At 46.8% G+C, this 15,631-nt stretch overlaps 1 protein-coding gene across 17 annotated transcripts in view; it reads left to right on the forward strand.

The window, feature by feature from the left end:
- CYLD (CYLD lysine 63 deubiquitinase) overlaps positions 1-7,536 on the forward strand; it is a 63,678-nt gene extending 56,142 nt beyond the window's left edge. For all 17 annotated transcript variants that reach the window (XM_051846747.2, XM_070063178.1, XM_051846744.2 and 14 more), the window contains 5 exons: positions 1,351-1,483; positions 2,384-2,492; positions 3,605-3,723; positions 4,021-4,237; positions 6,983-7,536. In XM_051846747.2, the coding sequence (XP_051702707.1) occupies positions 1,351-1,483; positions 2,384-2,492; positions 3,605-3,723; positions 4,021-4,237; positions 6,983-7,167 (763 nt within the window). In that variant the 3' untranslated portion in view covers positions 7,168-7,536. The remainder of the gene's footprint in view (positions 1-1,350; positions 1,484-2,383; positions 2,493-3,604; positions 3,724-4,020; positions 4,238-6,982) is intronic.
- Positions 7,537-15,631: the final 8,095 nt, after the last annotated feature.

Genomic DNA, 15,631 nt, shown 5'->3' on the forward strand with positions numbered 1-15,631 from the left:
AATTGCACACTGTTCTTGTCCAGTAGCCCTTCCAAAACTTTGCTCATGAGGTCTGTGTAGTGGCTGTCCACCTCCCCAGCACTCTGCCCCAGTGTCACAACGCTGTTTGTCTGTCACATCCTCACTTCTGTTTCTGTGTCCCCCACCCGCTCCTGCCATCCTTGTAATTTCTACTTGTAACTACTCACTTCTACTCCTTTCTGCTTTGTTAGTCTTATTTGGTTCTTGTTAATTTTCTGTTGTTAAAATTTTTCTGCTTTTTGGCTTCCCAGAAAAATTCTGGCCTTTTGTAGTCATCAGCCTTTTGGTTGTCATCTGTTTTTATTTGTGTCAGCTCTCAAAAATCTCCTGCTTTGTTCCCAAAACGTTGTGTTTATTTTGGATAGTAAGTTGCCTTTGGAAGCTGGTCTCTGGATTTCTGAGATTTTGTTGTCAAATGATGTCACTATTCCCCCCCACCCCAATCTTGAAATCTAGATATAAACATTCTGAATCTATATTCAGAATGTACTCGGCTAAAAAGGTAAACAGTGAACTTAAAGCTTAATTATCCTTTTGGTAGAATTAGTCTGAAAGATGAGTGGCATTCAGCAGTAAAATATTTAGAAGGAAAATGCTCAATATAAGGGTGGCACTGTGGCCTATAGTAGGTTCTTTCTTGATATTTGTTGAATGAGTGAGTGGCCGTGGAAAGAGCGCACATTCTGTGGCAGAGAGGATAGAGCATGGCTGTCGGGATCCGTGGGCTGTCCACCCAGCTTGGCTTGGGCTCCTGGGAAGTCATGATCCTTCCCTAGGGCTCAGGGCCTCTGGTTTAGAACTGCAGAGTTTGTCTAGCAGTTTGTCTAAGGATGTCATATTCGGGCATGGGAGAATTTATTTCCCTGATTTTCAAGCATTAAATGCAAGTTACTGATTTCTAGATATGGACAGTGAGGTTGAACTAAGTGAATTTAGCTTCTGGTTGTTATTGTTCATGCAGTGCTTCTTTATTGGGCCTTACTAAAGGCCTTCAAAAAGTTTATGGAAACTTCATGTATCTTTTAATTCCATTTTCTCATGAACTTTTTGAAGCTTCCTTATATTCCATTACTCTGATCACTAAGATAATTTTTCAGTATGGAAACGAAAATAGGAAATTATTTATAAGGTTGTGTGCATAATGTCTTATGAATACATTTAAAGTACAGTTACTTATTTCATGTAAATCATTCTTTTCCCTCCATTGAGGGAAAGACACTCTATCAATTGCATGGCTTTGCTGTTCTCAGACACTGCTAGAACAAATTCACATTTCAATTTAATAAATGAGTTATATGTGTTTTTTTTTTTTTTCCTGCATGGTTTTAGATCGGCAGGTCAAAAAGTACAAGATTGCTACTTCTATCAAATTTTTATGGAAAAAAATGAGAAGGTTGGAGTCCCTACAATTCAGCAGCTGTTAGAATGGTCTTTCATCAACAGTAACCTGAAGTTTGCAGAGGTTGGTGGTGCTTGTTCATTGTATTTTATGTGAAAGTCCTTAGGATTCTTACTACCACTGGTAGGTTCAATAGCTATTGATTTTAGCCAGCTGAGAACAGTTTGAAACATAAACTGTTAAGAAAACACACAATTTTAAAAATGTACAATGTTTCAACTGTGTCCTTACAGAAAATGCCTTAGAATCAAGATTGAACTATTTGGATTTTTGGTGCCAAAGAAAACACAAAGCCAATTTGTAACTTGAATAAGTTTTAAATAGTTTAAAGCAAATAGGAAGATTTATATTTTTTTAAATAATGTTACCCAAGTTTATATTATCCAAATATATCAAAAGAGAATATTTATTTTTCCCCTTCCTTAAGAAACTAATTATCAAAAAATTAATTTCTATTGGTTTGTTTATGAACAGACAATAAATTATTTTTCTTTTGAAGTCTACTGATTCTGTTTTAGTACCTTCATGATTTTAAGGTATAGACTTAGTGATTTATTTTTATTGTTTGTTTTATTCATTTCTGAGGAGATATCTCAGGGAACGTTTGTTACTCACTTGTTAGAACATAACAAATCAGAGTCCTTCTGTGATGGTGGTTTTGTTTTTGTATTTGCAAGGACGATTTTTACAAAACTTTTATGAAGTATTTATATAAACTCATCATGAAAACCAGCCATTCTATTATTGGTTTCTGTGAGTGACGTGCTCCCTGGCTCACTGGAGACCTGTGACTTGCTGGCGTCCGTGTCCACATGAACATTCCATGTTCACTGTGGGTCCTTTTGGACAGGCTGCCCCCGTATCCCTGAAAATCACCGCTCGGCCAGACAGCCATGACTGTCTCAGTTTCATAAGAAAAACTTCTGAGCACTGTGGTTCTAAAAGTCTGTACCTTCGTTTTAGGCACCATCATGTCTGATTATTCAGATGCCTCGGTTTGGAAAAGACTTTAAACTATTTAAAAAAATTTTTCCTTCTCTGGAATTAAATATAACGGATTTACTTGAAGACAGTAAGTATACAATTTTTCAGTTTTTTTGTTTATTTGTATAAAGAAATAGTCTGTCACATTGTATGCATCAGGTGTAAGTAAGAGCAACTGGAGAGATGCCTGTTTTCTTGATTTATTTTTAATTACTACAGTGACTGTGCATATGTAAGGGACCCAGTAGGTCTGCAAGGCAGTTCTGTGTCTGAAGAACTGGAAGCATTAAGTCAGTAATTTTAATTCTGGGAATTTAGTCTTAGAAAATGTTCAGCTATGGAAAGAAGTACATGATTAAAAAATTAGAAACAACATGAACATTAATAAGATGGGACTAGTTAAATTAGTTGTGTGTCTCTGTAATGAAACTGTTGCCAATAAAATTTATGTTTATGAAATCCAGTGTATGAAAATGATGATTTAACTTTAAATGAAAAGGTAAGTACCAGAGGACTCTAATATGTGTATACATATGCATAATTATGTAAATTTTCAGTTCTAAAACCATTAGACAAATTTCACAATCATTGACAGTGGTTATCTTCTGCTAACTGAAATTGTAGATGCTTTCAGTTTCTTCTTTGTACTGTTTTATATCTTCGAATTTTTATGAATGAGAATTTTTTAATCAGAGGGTGAAATGCTCTAGAATATGTTAGTTTAAAAGAATTGTTATCTGGTCACAGAAAATGTCTCTAAAGATAATCTGAATCTAAAAAAACTTCAACTTGAAGTTTATGAGGCTGGAGGAGGGATAGTCTGTCCTGAAGCCACTCTTGTTACCCTTAAAGCATAAGTTTTCGGGGTGGGTGTTTGGCCTCGTGGGTGACGCCTGCTGGGTTCAGTACTGCCCCTGGCTCCTGACTCCAGCGTCCTGGGAAGCAGCAGTGATGACTCGGTAACTGGGTTGCTGCCACCCGTGTGGTGGACCTGGATTGAGATCCTGGCTCCTACTTGGGCCTCAGCCCGGCCTTGGCCATTGTGGTCATTTAGGGAGTGAACCAGCAGGAGGTAGCTGTTTCTGAGTCTCTGCCTTTCAAATAATAATAATAATGATAAAACATAACTTTTAAATCTTGTAATGAAAGAATGTGTTTTTAATAGGCTCCTTAACTGCTCTCCTTCCACTACCGTTTCAGCTCCCAGGCAGTGCCGAATCTGTGGGGGACTTGCAATGTATGAGTGTAGAGAATGCTATGACGACCCGGACATCTCGGCTGGGAAAATCAAGCAGTTTTGTAAAACCTGCAACACCCAGGTGGGTTTGCCTTCACTTAAAGGAGGGCCTCTGGTTGAATGCTAAGTTGTTTGTAGTTCATGGCAGATTTCACGTTTTTGAACTCTTTTAAAATTGAAAATTGTAATGAACTTTTTAAAAATCCACAATAAAATACTCTTTCCATACCCCGTCTGACTGTTGAGTTGGTAGGGTCTGTGAGATGCTTAGTAGTTAGTTGCAGTTTATGAGGGAGGTAGTAGGTAGGAGGAAGTGGAGTTGTTCACGTGAAACCCCAAGTTTAGCTCATTCCTGACATTCTCGTCTCATCCACTTTAGGTCCACCTTCATCCCAAGAGGCTGAACCATAAATACAACCCAGTGTCGCTCCCCAAAGATTTACCGGACTGGGACTGGAGGCACGGCTGCATCCCCTGCCAGAAGATGGAGTTGTTTGCTGTCCTCTGCATAGAAACCAGCCATTACGTTGCTTTTGTGAAGTACGGCAAGGATGACTCGGCCTGGCTCTTCTTCGACAGCATGGCTGATCGCGATGGTACGCGGAGGCCTGCTCTGCACGCGGCCACCTTTGTGTACAGTGCAGTGGCCACCTCCAGGGACGAGACAGTGAGAACATCCACTCAGAAGTATCCTGGTGACAGTGTCAGATCTTGAAAGTGCACAAAGTAACCCAAATGCAGTCCCAGACTAAGGAATAGTATTGTGATGTTTAGACATGCACACACACGCACGCATGCACGCACAAACCAAATGCATTCCCAGACTAAGGAATAGTAATGTGATGTTTAGACACACACACACACACACACACACGCATGCACACACGCACACACGCACACACACACTTGTGTAAAGGATCCCGACATTCTTATTTTGGGGCTGAGGGATTTTACTTTCAGGCTCTTGTCAGTCTTGCGTGAACCACAACAGCACGTACATGCCGGGCTCTCAGAGTCATTCTGCCTATGTCCTGGCGAGATGGGGTTATCCTGGTGCTTCCCTTGTTAAAGCTGAGGTTGTGAGACGGGTATCTGGTGTGAGTGTAGGCTGCTACTTGGGATGCCGCCATCCCATGTCGAGTGCCTGGTTCAGGTCTCAGCTCCACTCCTGAGTCCAGCTTCCCGCTTGTGCAGACCTTGGATGTGTGATGGCTCAAGCAGCTGGGGCCTTGCCACCTATGTGGGAGGCCTGGGCTGGGTTCCTGGCTCCCAGCTTTGTAAGGCCCAGTCCTGGCTGCTGTGGGCATTTGGGAAGCAAACGAGCAGATGGGAGCTTTCAGTCTCTGTCTCTGCCAGCCCCCCATTTCTCTCTCTCTGCCTTTCATATAAAAATAATTTTTTTAATAAAATTATTTTATTTATTTGAAACACAGAGTTACAGAGAGAGGTAGAGCCAGAAAGAGAGAGAGAGAGGTCTTCCATCCACTGGTTCACTCCCCAAATGACTGCAACAGCCAGAGCTGAGCTGATCCAAAGCCAGGAGCTTCCTCCGGGTCTCCCACGCTAGTGCAGGGACCCAAGCACTTGGGCCATCTTCTACTGCTTTCCCAGGCCATAGCAGAGAGCTGGATCAGAAGTGGAGCAGCTGGGACTCAAACTGGCGTCCATATGGGATGCCAGCGCTGCAGGCTGGGGCTTTAACCCACTGTGCCACAGCACCAGCCCCATAAAAATAATGAATTTTTAAAAATCTAAAAAAGAAAGCTGAGATTGAAGGTGTCTAAGGTTATGCAGTTGATATTCAGCTCTGTCTTTGCAATCCTGGTGCCTACGTTTTATACAAAACTGTGTTGTCTTCCAAATGACAAAAGCTAAGAACAGAAGGAAACATCCTCTTTGGGAAACTAAGCCTGTTTTGCATTTAGTGTGTTTCTTCCTGAGGTGGGGAATGTAGTAGTGCACTTTATAGGCCGTTTTCTAGGATGCTTGGTCATTATTTAATGAATACGGAATAAGCACCAGGGCTCCAGTGGACTGTAGGAATGACATGGTTGTCCGAACAGCTACACCTCTGCCTCTCTGGAGTTCTCAGGTTCTGACCAGCTGTAGGCCAGGTCTTAACTTCCCGTTCTCTTCTTCTAACGCCCGTTTTTCCTTTAGCCACTTCCTCTAGTCCCAGCTTCCAGAGTCTTCTGCTCTGGGCCTCTGAGCACCTGAGATAGTGGTGACCTCTTGAGCAGAGGCCTGTACACTCGACCTAGAACTCTCTGCTCTCATGAAGTTGCTGGGAGAGCTACACCACCAGGGCCTTTCCTGGAATCCCTAAGACCACCCACTAGAGCGTCATCATAATCTGTTGAGATCTACAACACACTGGGCTTGAGGTGTGCACATGCTTTTAAAAGGGAGATATCGAGGCTGAGGTTGTGGGGCAGTGGGTTAAGCTGCTGCCTGCAATACCAGAATCCCATATGGGAGCTGGTTTAAGTCCTGGCTGCTCCATTTCCAATCCAGCTCCCTGCTAATGAGCCTGGGAAAAGTAGCAGAATATGGCCCACATGCTTGGGCCCCTGTACCCATATGGGAGACCCAATTGAAGCTCCTGACTTGGGCCTGGCCCAGCCTTGACTGTTGCAGCCATTTAGGGAGTGAACCAACAGATAGAAGATTCTTTCTCTCTCAGTCTCTCCCTCTCTCCCTGTAACTCTGACTTTCAAATAAAAATAAACAAATACATCTTTTTTAAAAAGGAAGGAAAATATAATAGTGTTCACTTGAAAATTTATTTTTTCATTACTATTTATTTGAGAGACAGATACATATAGAGAGATCTCGCATCTGCTGGTTTACTCCCTAAATGGCCATAGCAGTCAGGGCTGGGCCAGGCCACAGCTGGGAGCCAGGAGCTCAGTCTAGGTCTCCCGCGACAGGGAAGCAATCACTTGAGCCATCTCCACTGCCTGCCAGGGTCCATACTGGCCGGAAGCCAGCGTCAGGAGCTGGGAGTTGAACCCAGGCACTCTGAGGTGGGATGCACATGTCTTCACTGTTGGGCTAAGCAGCGTATTTCCATATGGCATTATTCCCTAAGTGAGTGTACAGACGCCTGGTCCGAGGTTTTGGGGCTTCATTCAGGATGTGTTTTCTTTTACAAGTTTTGTTCACTGTTGGTTCCAGAATCCTACAAGGAACCAAGAAGTGAGAAGTTAAAATGAAGTGTCTTTGGGGTCCTGAAAGTGAGCCTGCACTCAGTTACAGGACAGGGGCGTGGGTTTGGTGGGGCAGGACAGTTGGAGGGCACAGAACTTTGCCACCCTAAGAGTCCTTCGTCTTTGTTCCAGGGGGTCAGAATGGCTTCAACATTCCTCAGGTCACCCCCTGCCCGGAAGTCGGAGAATACTTGAAGATGTCTCTGGAGGACCTGCATTCCTTGGACTCGAGAAGAATCCAGGGCTGTGCGCGAAGGCTTCTGTGTGACGCCTACATGTGCATGTACCAGAGTCCCACCATGAGCCTGTACAAGTGACTGCCCAGGGGAAGACCCCGAGCACACGCTGCACGCCGCATCTGCCCGGAGCTGGCCCTTGTGCTGAGCGTCCATTGCCGGCAATGGATGTCCGCGTGGTGGTGACCCCTCCGAACGGGATTCCTGCGTTCCAAAACACATTGCTTTTGTGTTACTGAAGTATTTAATAAGAAGCATTTTGCACTCTAGAAAGTATGTTTGTGTTGGTTTTTTAAGAAGTCTAAATGAAGTTATTAATACCTGAAGCTTTAAGTTAAGTGCATTGATCATATGATATTTTTGGAAGCATACAATTTTAATTGTGACAGTTTCCAACCTCTTTAGTCCATTGAGAATGTAAATAAATGTGTCTTCTTTATGGACCAACAATATGAAATCATTTTTCCTTTGCAGCTAACGGTTGCCTGGAGGGAGAAATAATTTGATTTTATTCAGAGTCTAACTTTCAGTCAAATTATTCACGATGTGCTGAGTTTGATTTGTTAATTCTTTCCTAGATAGTGCTGGCCCCTGCATGTCTGCAGCCTGCTGACTTTCTGTGTTTCTGCAATTGTGGTCAGGAAATACTTAGATTCCCCTCCTGGTGTGCTGTGTTCTCTTTGTCCTGGTTTTGAGATAAGTGAGTGCTTCTGTCCTAACATGTCCCTTTCTGATGTAACTTTCCTGGAGGATGGGGGTGCGTGGCAGGTGGAGTTCTTGGGTCCGTGCGTGTGTGCGGTGACTGGCTGCTCTCAGCGTTTCTGATTTCAAGGCTCCATGTCAGGCAGTTGGGCTCAGCACCCCTTATGAAAAGACTGGAGCAATAAGCAAATATTATGTTCCTAAACAAATAGTCCATAACAATTAATTCGGTGTATAGAGTGACGTATTAAGATTTTCCTGAAAGATGTGCTGGATTTTTGAAACCTGTGCAGAACTGAAGTTGGGTCAGCTGGCCACTACCTTTACTAGAATCAGTTTGGATTCATCTGAGATCATGGCCCTTAAGAATCGGATATTTTATTGAAATGCTGGTAGCAGCTTCATCCTCCTTCATATTAATCGAGTAGAAAATGATCGCTTCCCTCGTGTGTGCGTAGGGCGTGGAGCAGAACCGTAGACTATCAGTGTCAGTGCTGTGCGATGTTGATTCTCTGGGTGTTGTTTTGTGCTGTTGTCGTCTTTCTGGACTGAATTCCTGAACTTGCAGAAAGACAGATAAAGTGTCATGTGCACCTGGCATACGACTTCCTGAAATCGGGAATGTCAACAAAGGCGGAAAGAATCTTCACGAACCCTGCAATTAGTGTTTTAGAGGTACTTTTACTCTTTGGTTTTATCAGTCCATTTTACTAATATTTATTAGCTTATGAATCATAATGAGGTTCCAGAACTCACCTTGTGATTTTTCCAGTTTTACAGTGTAAAAGTGCATACAGTTCACAAGGGTTTGCGCTGTGACGTGCTTCGGTTGGGGTGGTGAGGGGATAATGGGACGGGGGTTGAGGCTGAGGAACCGTCTGGAAGTCCGCATGTAATATATATTGAATAAAGCACAGGCTGAGTGAGTCCTCAATGTGATTTTAAGAGATTGGAGGAATGAGTAGGAGTCTAAGTACAGGTTTAACATTAGAGGGAGGAAGAGACAGCTCTCCTTCTTTCCAGAAATGGCAACAGGACAGCCTGAGGCCGCCCTGCCCTTCCCAGAGACTTGAACCGACTGTGCGGGTGTGTGCGTGGTTTCCGAGGTCCGTCACAACTTCTGATGCCATTGCAGGTGGGGCTTTCTGCCCTGACTTTACTGGGGGCAGAGAGCACTCAGTGGAGGGTGCCAAGGGCCAGCTCTGGGACTTCCTTCCCTTGCTCCTGAGTGCCACAGGCCAGCCAGGAACCTCCTCACCCCAGCTGGCCCTCCCAGACCCCTCTGGGTGGCCCCCACTGTTCCTGCAGAGCCTCGTTTGTCAGGTGGGGCGTTGTCAGGCCCAGGCTGCGTGGCACAGGTGGACACTGTCCCTGCCAGTTGATTTCTTTTTCGGCCTTAAATTTTCTTTAGTATTTTCCTGTTGGGTTTTTAAATGTTTTGGTTATTTTTTTCTCCTTATATCTAGAATCAAGATGACAGTATAGTAGAATTATCTTATTTATATCTTGGTTCATGATTCATAGCTACAAATGGATAATATCACAAGACATGTTTCCCCTGCTCCATACACGTGTGTATGTGTTTATATATATATAGATATATGGGGAGAGAGAGAGAGAGAGAGAGAGAGAGAGAGGAAAAACCACGTTGTACTGTAGAGACTAGATATGTCCAGTTCCTCACTATCAGCTTTATAAAGGAGTTTGACCCACCCATAAAAGAATGTTTTATAAGACTGGGAAAACATGTTGAAAACCAAGACAAACAGTAATCAGTATAGTTTGTTACAGTTGTTAAGGTTTTCTTCTGAGAATAGTTGAGGATTTTTATAGTTTCTATTTGCCAAATGTTATAGGTAAAAGGCCAGGTTCTTCCTGTTCCTCCTTTTTTTTTTTCCATGTAATTTGAGAACAAGGAGGGAGAGTTTAATAACTGATATAACGCCACCCCAATACCTGGTTTATTGTCATAAACTCAGGCACTTCCCGACCCTTTGTGGGAGCTCAGTGTCCAGATAGATAATTTTGCATCTACGTGGATGATCATGGGTGGAGATGTGAGGGGAGAATACAGTATCCGTCCTCAGCTGAGTGGCGCCAGCCAACGATGTCCACTGTGTGTGTGCTGGGTGCCTAGGAGTGTGTCGGGGGGACAGGAGACACGGCCTCTGCCCTCACTCAACAGCAGGACACTGACCCCTTGCTTTACTGGAGTGTGGCGGCAGCAGGTCTGGAGGAAGCTGTGGGAGGCCGTGGAGCTGACAGAACAGTGGGGGCTGGGGAGCCCGAGACCTGGGTCTGGCCCTGTGTTTGTCTCCTGTTCTGCAGCCTTAGGCAGCATCTTGACTTCCTGGGCTTTCCTTTCCTCCTCTGTGTAACAAGGGAGTTGGACTATTGAACTGAATAGAGGGAAGAATGCGAATTCCTGGGCCTCCATCCTTGGCTGGTGAATCTAACTGTTCCTGCAGGCACCTGGGGACTGTTAGTACAAAGCTCACTTAATGTGAAAGGCAGAGAGAGAGAGAGAGAATGAATCTTCTATCTGCTGGTTTACTCCCCAAATGGCCACAGTGGCCAGAGCTGTGCCTATCTGAAACCAGGAGCCAGGAGCTTCTTCCAGGTCTCCCACACGGGTGCAGGGGCTCAAGCACTTGGGCCATCTTCTTCTGCTTTCCCAGGCCATAGCAGAGAGCTGGTTTGGAAGTGGAACAGCCAGGACTTGAACCAGCACCCATATGGGATGCCAGCGCTGCAGGTGGCGGCTTATCCGCACAACTCTGGCCCCATGTTATTGTGTTAATCATTCCACATAACTGGGCGATTGGCTGGTTCTCACATTGTTTATCTGTGTGCACGTGTGGATTTATGTGGGAGATGCATCTTAGTAAATAGACCTGAGCCTGCTGCTCCGTAGCAGTGTCTGGAGCACAGGTACATCCTAAGAGGATATTTATTTGAACACTTTTCTTCCAATTTGATTTCATTAGGGGAAATTGAGGCTGTAGGAGCCAAATAAATAGAAAAAATTCTCATGCAAAGTTAAAGGGAAAATATCCCATAATTGTCATTTGCTACTTTACGATGAAAATTTAAAAATGATATGGGAGAATTTTCCTCTGGGGTGGCAGGCTTCTCATCATAAAGGGTATCCTTGGGAAAGTCACCAGTCCAGTGGCGTGCTATGAAAAAGAAGGGCTTGTTCTCTTGGGGTTGGTGACATGAACAATGCATCCACAACTCTCTCATTTATTTATTTTTTTTAAAAATTTATTTATTCCTTTGAAAGAGTCACAGAGAGGCAGAGAGAGAGGGAGAGGTCTTCTATCTGCTCGCTCATTCCCCCAATGGCTGGAGCCAGGAGCTTCCTCTGGGTCTCCCGTGTGGGTGTAGGGGCCCAAGGACTTGGGCTATCTTTCATTGTCTTCCCAGGCCATAGCAGAGAGCTGGATGGGAAGTGGAGCAGCTGAGACTTGAACTGGCGCCCATATGGGATGCCAGCACTGCAGGTGGAGGCTTTACTTGCTATGCCACAGCGCCAGCCCCCATAACTCTCTTATGATGATTATTTTTGTTATGTATTTGAAAGGCAGTGTGACAGAGGTATAAGGGGTGGGGGTTTGGGATATAGGGAGAGAGACAGGGAGAGGTATCTTTCCTCTTCTGATTCACTCTCTAAAAGCCTGCAACAGCCACGGCTGGGCCAGGCCAAAGCCACAAGCCAGGCACTCCACTTGGGTCTTCCACATGGTTGGCAGGAACCCAAGGACTTGGGCCGTTATCTGATGCCTCCCAGGAGCGTTCTCGGGGAGCTGGATTGGAAGTGGAGGTGGGACTTGATCCCAGGCACTTCCATACAACATGGGTGTCCCAAACAGTGGCTTGACCTGTTGCATCACAGTGCCCCCACACCAAGTTCTCCCTCGATGCAAAGAATACTTGAGTTCTCCAAAGCAAGTAGTGCGTGGAAGAGAAGAGGGGACGTTAAAATGGAAACTAGTGTGCAAGAGAGGCTGGGGGAACAAAGGTGTGAGCCGAGCCCGCTCGTGCGGGTGTGTGTGGGGCCGTGTGGACCAGGGTGCTCTCTCTCAGGCCCTTATACCGTGGTCCTGCGGGAGTGCGCGCTGGCCTTGTCTGTTCTCCTTTGAGACAGCTTTCTGGAGGAAGACTTCTCAGCTTACTCTAGACCCTGGAGCAGCTGAACGGTTTCTCTGGTGTCAGAAGGCAGTGGGACCGGTATCAACAGATGTGGCCGAGGACAGTGAGAAAGCGTCCTCTTTGAGTCCTAGTCAGCAGCACTGTTGGTAGCCAGGCTGCTCCAGAACCCCGTGGCCCTTCCCAGCCCTCTGTCTTGGCAGTGAGGGTGATCCTGTGTCACCACACTCTCATTGCTGGGCAACACAGAGGTCAGGGAGGAGGGCCAGCCCCGCGGCTTCCAGCCTAACCCTCCTGGACCCGGAACCCCGGCCGCTTCCACTGTGCAGGGATCCTGGAGTGCTTGTGCTGGAGGCTCAGCTGTTCTGGGTGGTATTTGATAAAAGGACCTGGTACTGAGGGCCCGGCATCACAGACATTTCTGTTAGGAGACAGCCACGTTGGCGACTTCCCAGGGAAGTCGAGCTGTATGGAGGAGCTCGGTGCAGAGGAGCGCATTTTGTACCGAGTTTCCCACTCCTGGTATCGCGGTGAACATTTAAAAATTTTTTTTTGCCTGAAGAGCATCCTGTATTTATGAAAACATTCTCAATACACCACAGAAAATATCCCTTTACTATCAGATTGCTCTGATTTAGCCTTAATTTTGTTAAATTTTTTAGAGATGAATGAAATGCTGCTGTGGAGAGAAATGTACTCTGTACTATTTCTTGTGTCATTAAAATGAGATTTTTATGGTTCCTTTTCCTCGATTTCTTTGGGGAAGGGGTTATGGGGAAGCCGGGGTTGGGTCTCTACAGCTTCGCGAGCACAAGTGTTTGCTGTGGGAAACTGTCCCTAGGGCACCTGTGTCTTCATCAGTCCCCTGCCCTCGTTACAGTCGCTTCAGAAAACCTTGCATCGGTGTCTCGGCTCAGGCGGGCGTCCATGGCACCCCGTGGTTCTGCGTGGTTTCGCCATGGAGCTTGGGGTTTCCCAGTGAAGCTGCGCTGCTCCCCCAGTGTCTCAGCTGCGCCCACAGGAAGCTGCTCCTGTCTGCCTCCCGTGGCCAGCTGGAAGCCTGGCACAGAGCCGTGCGTGCGCTGCAGGGCAGTGGGTCCTGGCGCCACCAGCGCGTTGCATCTCCGTGACCCTGCGTGCACTGACATGCGTCCTATTCTCTCAGGTCTCAGGTAGGACAAACGCTCCCCAGAAGCAACGTGGCGTTCCAGGTAGCACAGCTGGGATGGTCTGAGCTGCTAAAACTGGTAGTAATAATACATTCAAGAATGTATCCAAAAAATCCACCAAACCCACAGCTGAGTGAGCTCGTGGAGAGCCACGCGTGCCGTTTGCACGCCAGTCGGGTTGTCCTTGCAGGTTCCAGGGGAGCTTGCCTGGGTTTCCATTCCTCCTGATTGCTCTGGGCCTACTCATGTGACCAGGATGGTGCATCTCAGAGTCCTTCAAAAAGCTCGTGGGCAAAGGCAATTGAAAGCTAACTTGATTGTGGTGCAGATGTCTTCGCATTGATGTGCTCAGTTTGTTTCTAACATGCAGTCTCCATGGGCTTTTTCAAGACCCCCCAGATGCGTGTCTGTCTGTGGATCTGCATGGTGAGATGAGAATGAGTCCTGGGTGGGAGGTCTGACCTGGCTGAGAGAGGGCCCACCGTCCCCACCCTACACTTTTTGGGGGACCTGGCTTGCACAGTGTCCCCCCCAAACAGGGCGCATTGCTAGAGCAGACCGTCTCACTCCCACCTGCATGCCCACCCAGGCCCCCCAGGCCTGCTGGACTCAGGGAAGATGGGGCTGGGCAATTGGGAATTGTCAGAGCTCTCCACAGAGTCCAGTATGCAGCCAGCGCTGGGAACCACCTGTCAGCTTGGGTGGTGTTTTCTTTTTAAGATTGATTTATTTGAAATTTGGGGGATGGGAGAGAGAGTGAGCTTCGATCTGCTGGTTCGCTCCCCAAGTGGCCCCAGTAGCCAGAGCTGGGCTGGTCCGAATCCTAAGAGCTAGGAGCTTCATCTGGGTCTCCCAGGTGGGTGCAGGGGCCCAAGCACTTGGGCCATTTTCTGCTGTTTTCTTGGGTGCATTAGTGAGGAGCTGGACCAGAAGTGGAACAGTCAGGACTTGAACCATCACCCGTATGGGCTGCCGGCATCACAAGGCGGTAGCTTAACCTGCTGCGCCACAGCCACATCTCCAGCTCTGGGATGGGCTGGATTTTATGAATAGAGCTTTCTGCTCCAGGAAAGGACTGTAGGTGTGGTCAAGCCCCAAGGGTGTGGGGTGGGGTGAGGGGAAGCCACTGGACAGGCTTTGGGTCTTGAGAAAGAGCCTTGGAAATATACAATCCATGTGTTGTGCAAGAAGTGGGGGGGTGGGGGTGGGTGGGATTGGAAGCATGGAAGCATGCTGGAAGATTTTCTGTTTGAAGAAGACTTGAATCAAGATACCCTAAAAGGGGCCTGAAGAAAATGCTGCTCTCTGTTCAGGGACTGTCCCAAAGTGCGGAGAGACCTCAGATGTCGTTAATGAAAGGAAGAGGAGACCCTGCAGGCTGGCCAGGGGAGAGGGCGAAGGAGCGGGGGAAGGGACTGTTGTGTCTTCTTTTTTAAAATTAATTATTTTCTGTTTAAGATTTAATTTATTATTATTTATTTGAAAGGCAGAATTACAAGGTGGTGGGGGAAGAGACAGATCTTCTATCTGCTGGTTCACTCTGCAAATGGCCATAAATAGCCAGAGCTGAGATCTGAAGCCCGGAGCCAGGAGCTTCTTCCACGTCTCCTACACAGGTGCAGGGGCCCATGCACGTGGGCCATCCTCTACTGCTTTCCCAGATGTATTAGCAGGGAGCTGGATCGGAAGTGGAGCAGCTGGGACTCGAACCAGCACCCATATGGGAAGCTGGCATCACAGGCAGTGATGACTTTAACCACTATGCTACTGTGCCAGCCCCAAAGATTTATTTATTTGAAAGGCAGAGAGAAAGAGAGAGAAAGGGAGAGGTTCCATCTGTTGGTTCACTCCTCAAATGGCTGAAACAGCAGGGGCTGGGGCCAGGCTGAAGCCGGGAGCCCGGAGCTGTTACCTGCATCTCACGTGGCTGCAGGGTCCCAAGTACTTGGACCATATTCTGCTGCCTTCATGGATGTATTAGCAGGGAGCTGGATCGAACGTGGAGCGGCCGGAACTCCAACCAGCACTCCAAGATCACGGGATGCTGCGTGCCAACAGGCGGCTTGACCCGCCGGACCTAAGGGACTGTGCTTTGGGGTCACCTTTTTGAGTCCCTCCTTGCACTGGCTTGTGGGCAGGCAGGTCCGGTGGGCTGCCAGCCCTGGTGGACCGTTTTGTGGTGCTGAATTTTACCGGAGGGGGTTAGCAAAGACTGGACTAGATGTCATAAAACAGGACAGTTCTCCCAGCAGAGTGACACGTCACAAAGGCATGGCAGAGATCTGCAGTTGGGATCCACTCCTTGGATCTAACCACTTCTAGAGTGTAAGTGTCCTGTCTCCAACCATCGCTCCAGAAATCACACCCAAGTCTGCTTTGAAGAGTGGCTTTTCCAAGGAAAGAGCTGCAAGTTACTCTGGGGTCTGGAGAGCTGGAGAGAGAGCGGCGTTGCCCCCCATGCCCCGGAGCCCCTCCCCATTTCACAAAGTTTGGAAAGTGACCTCCGAGGCCTAACCGTGGAG

Source organism: Oryctolagus cuniculus, chromosome 18 (genome assembly GCF_964237555.1).
Source record: "Oryctolagus cuniculus chromosome 18, mOryCun1.1, whole genome shotgun sequence".
Classification (NCBI taxonomy): Eukaryota; Metazoa; Chordata; class Mammalia; order Lagomorpha; family Leporidae; genus Oryctolagus; species Oryctolagus cuniculus.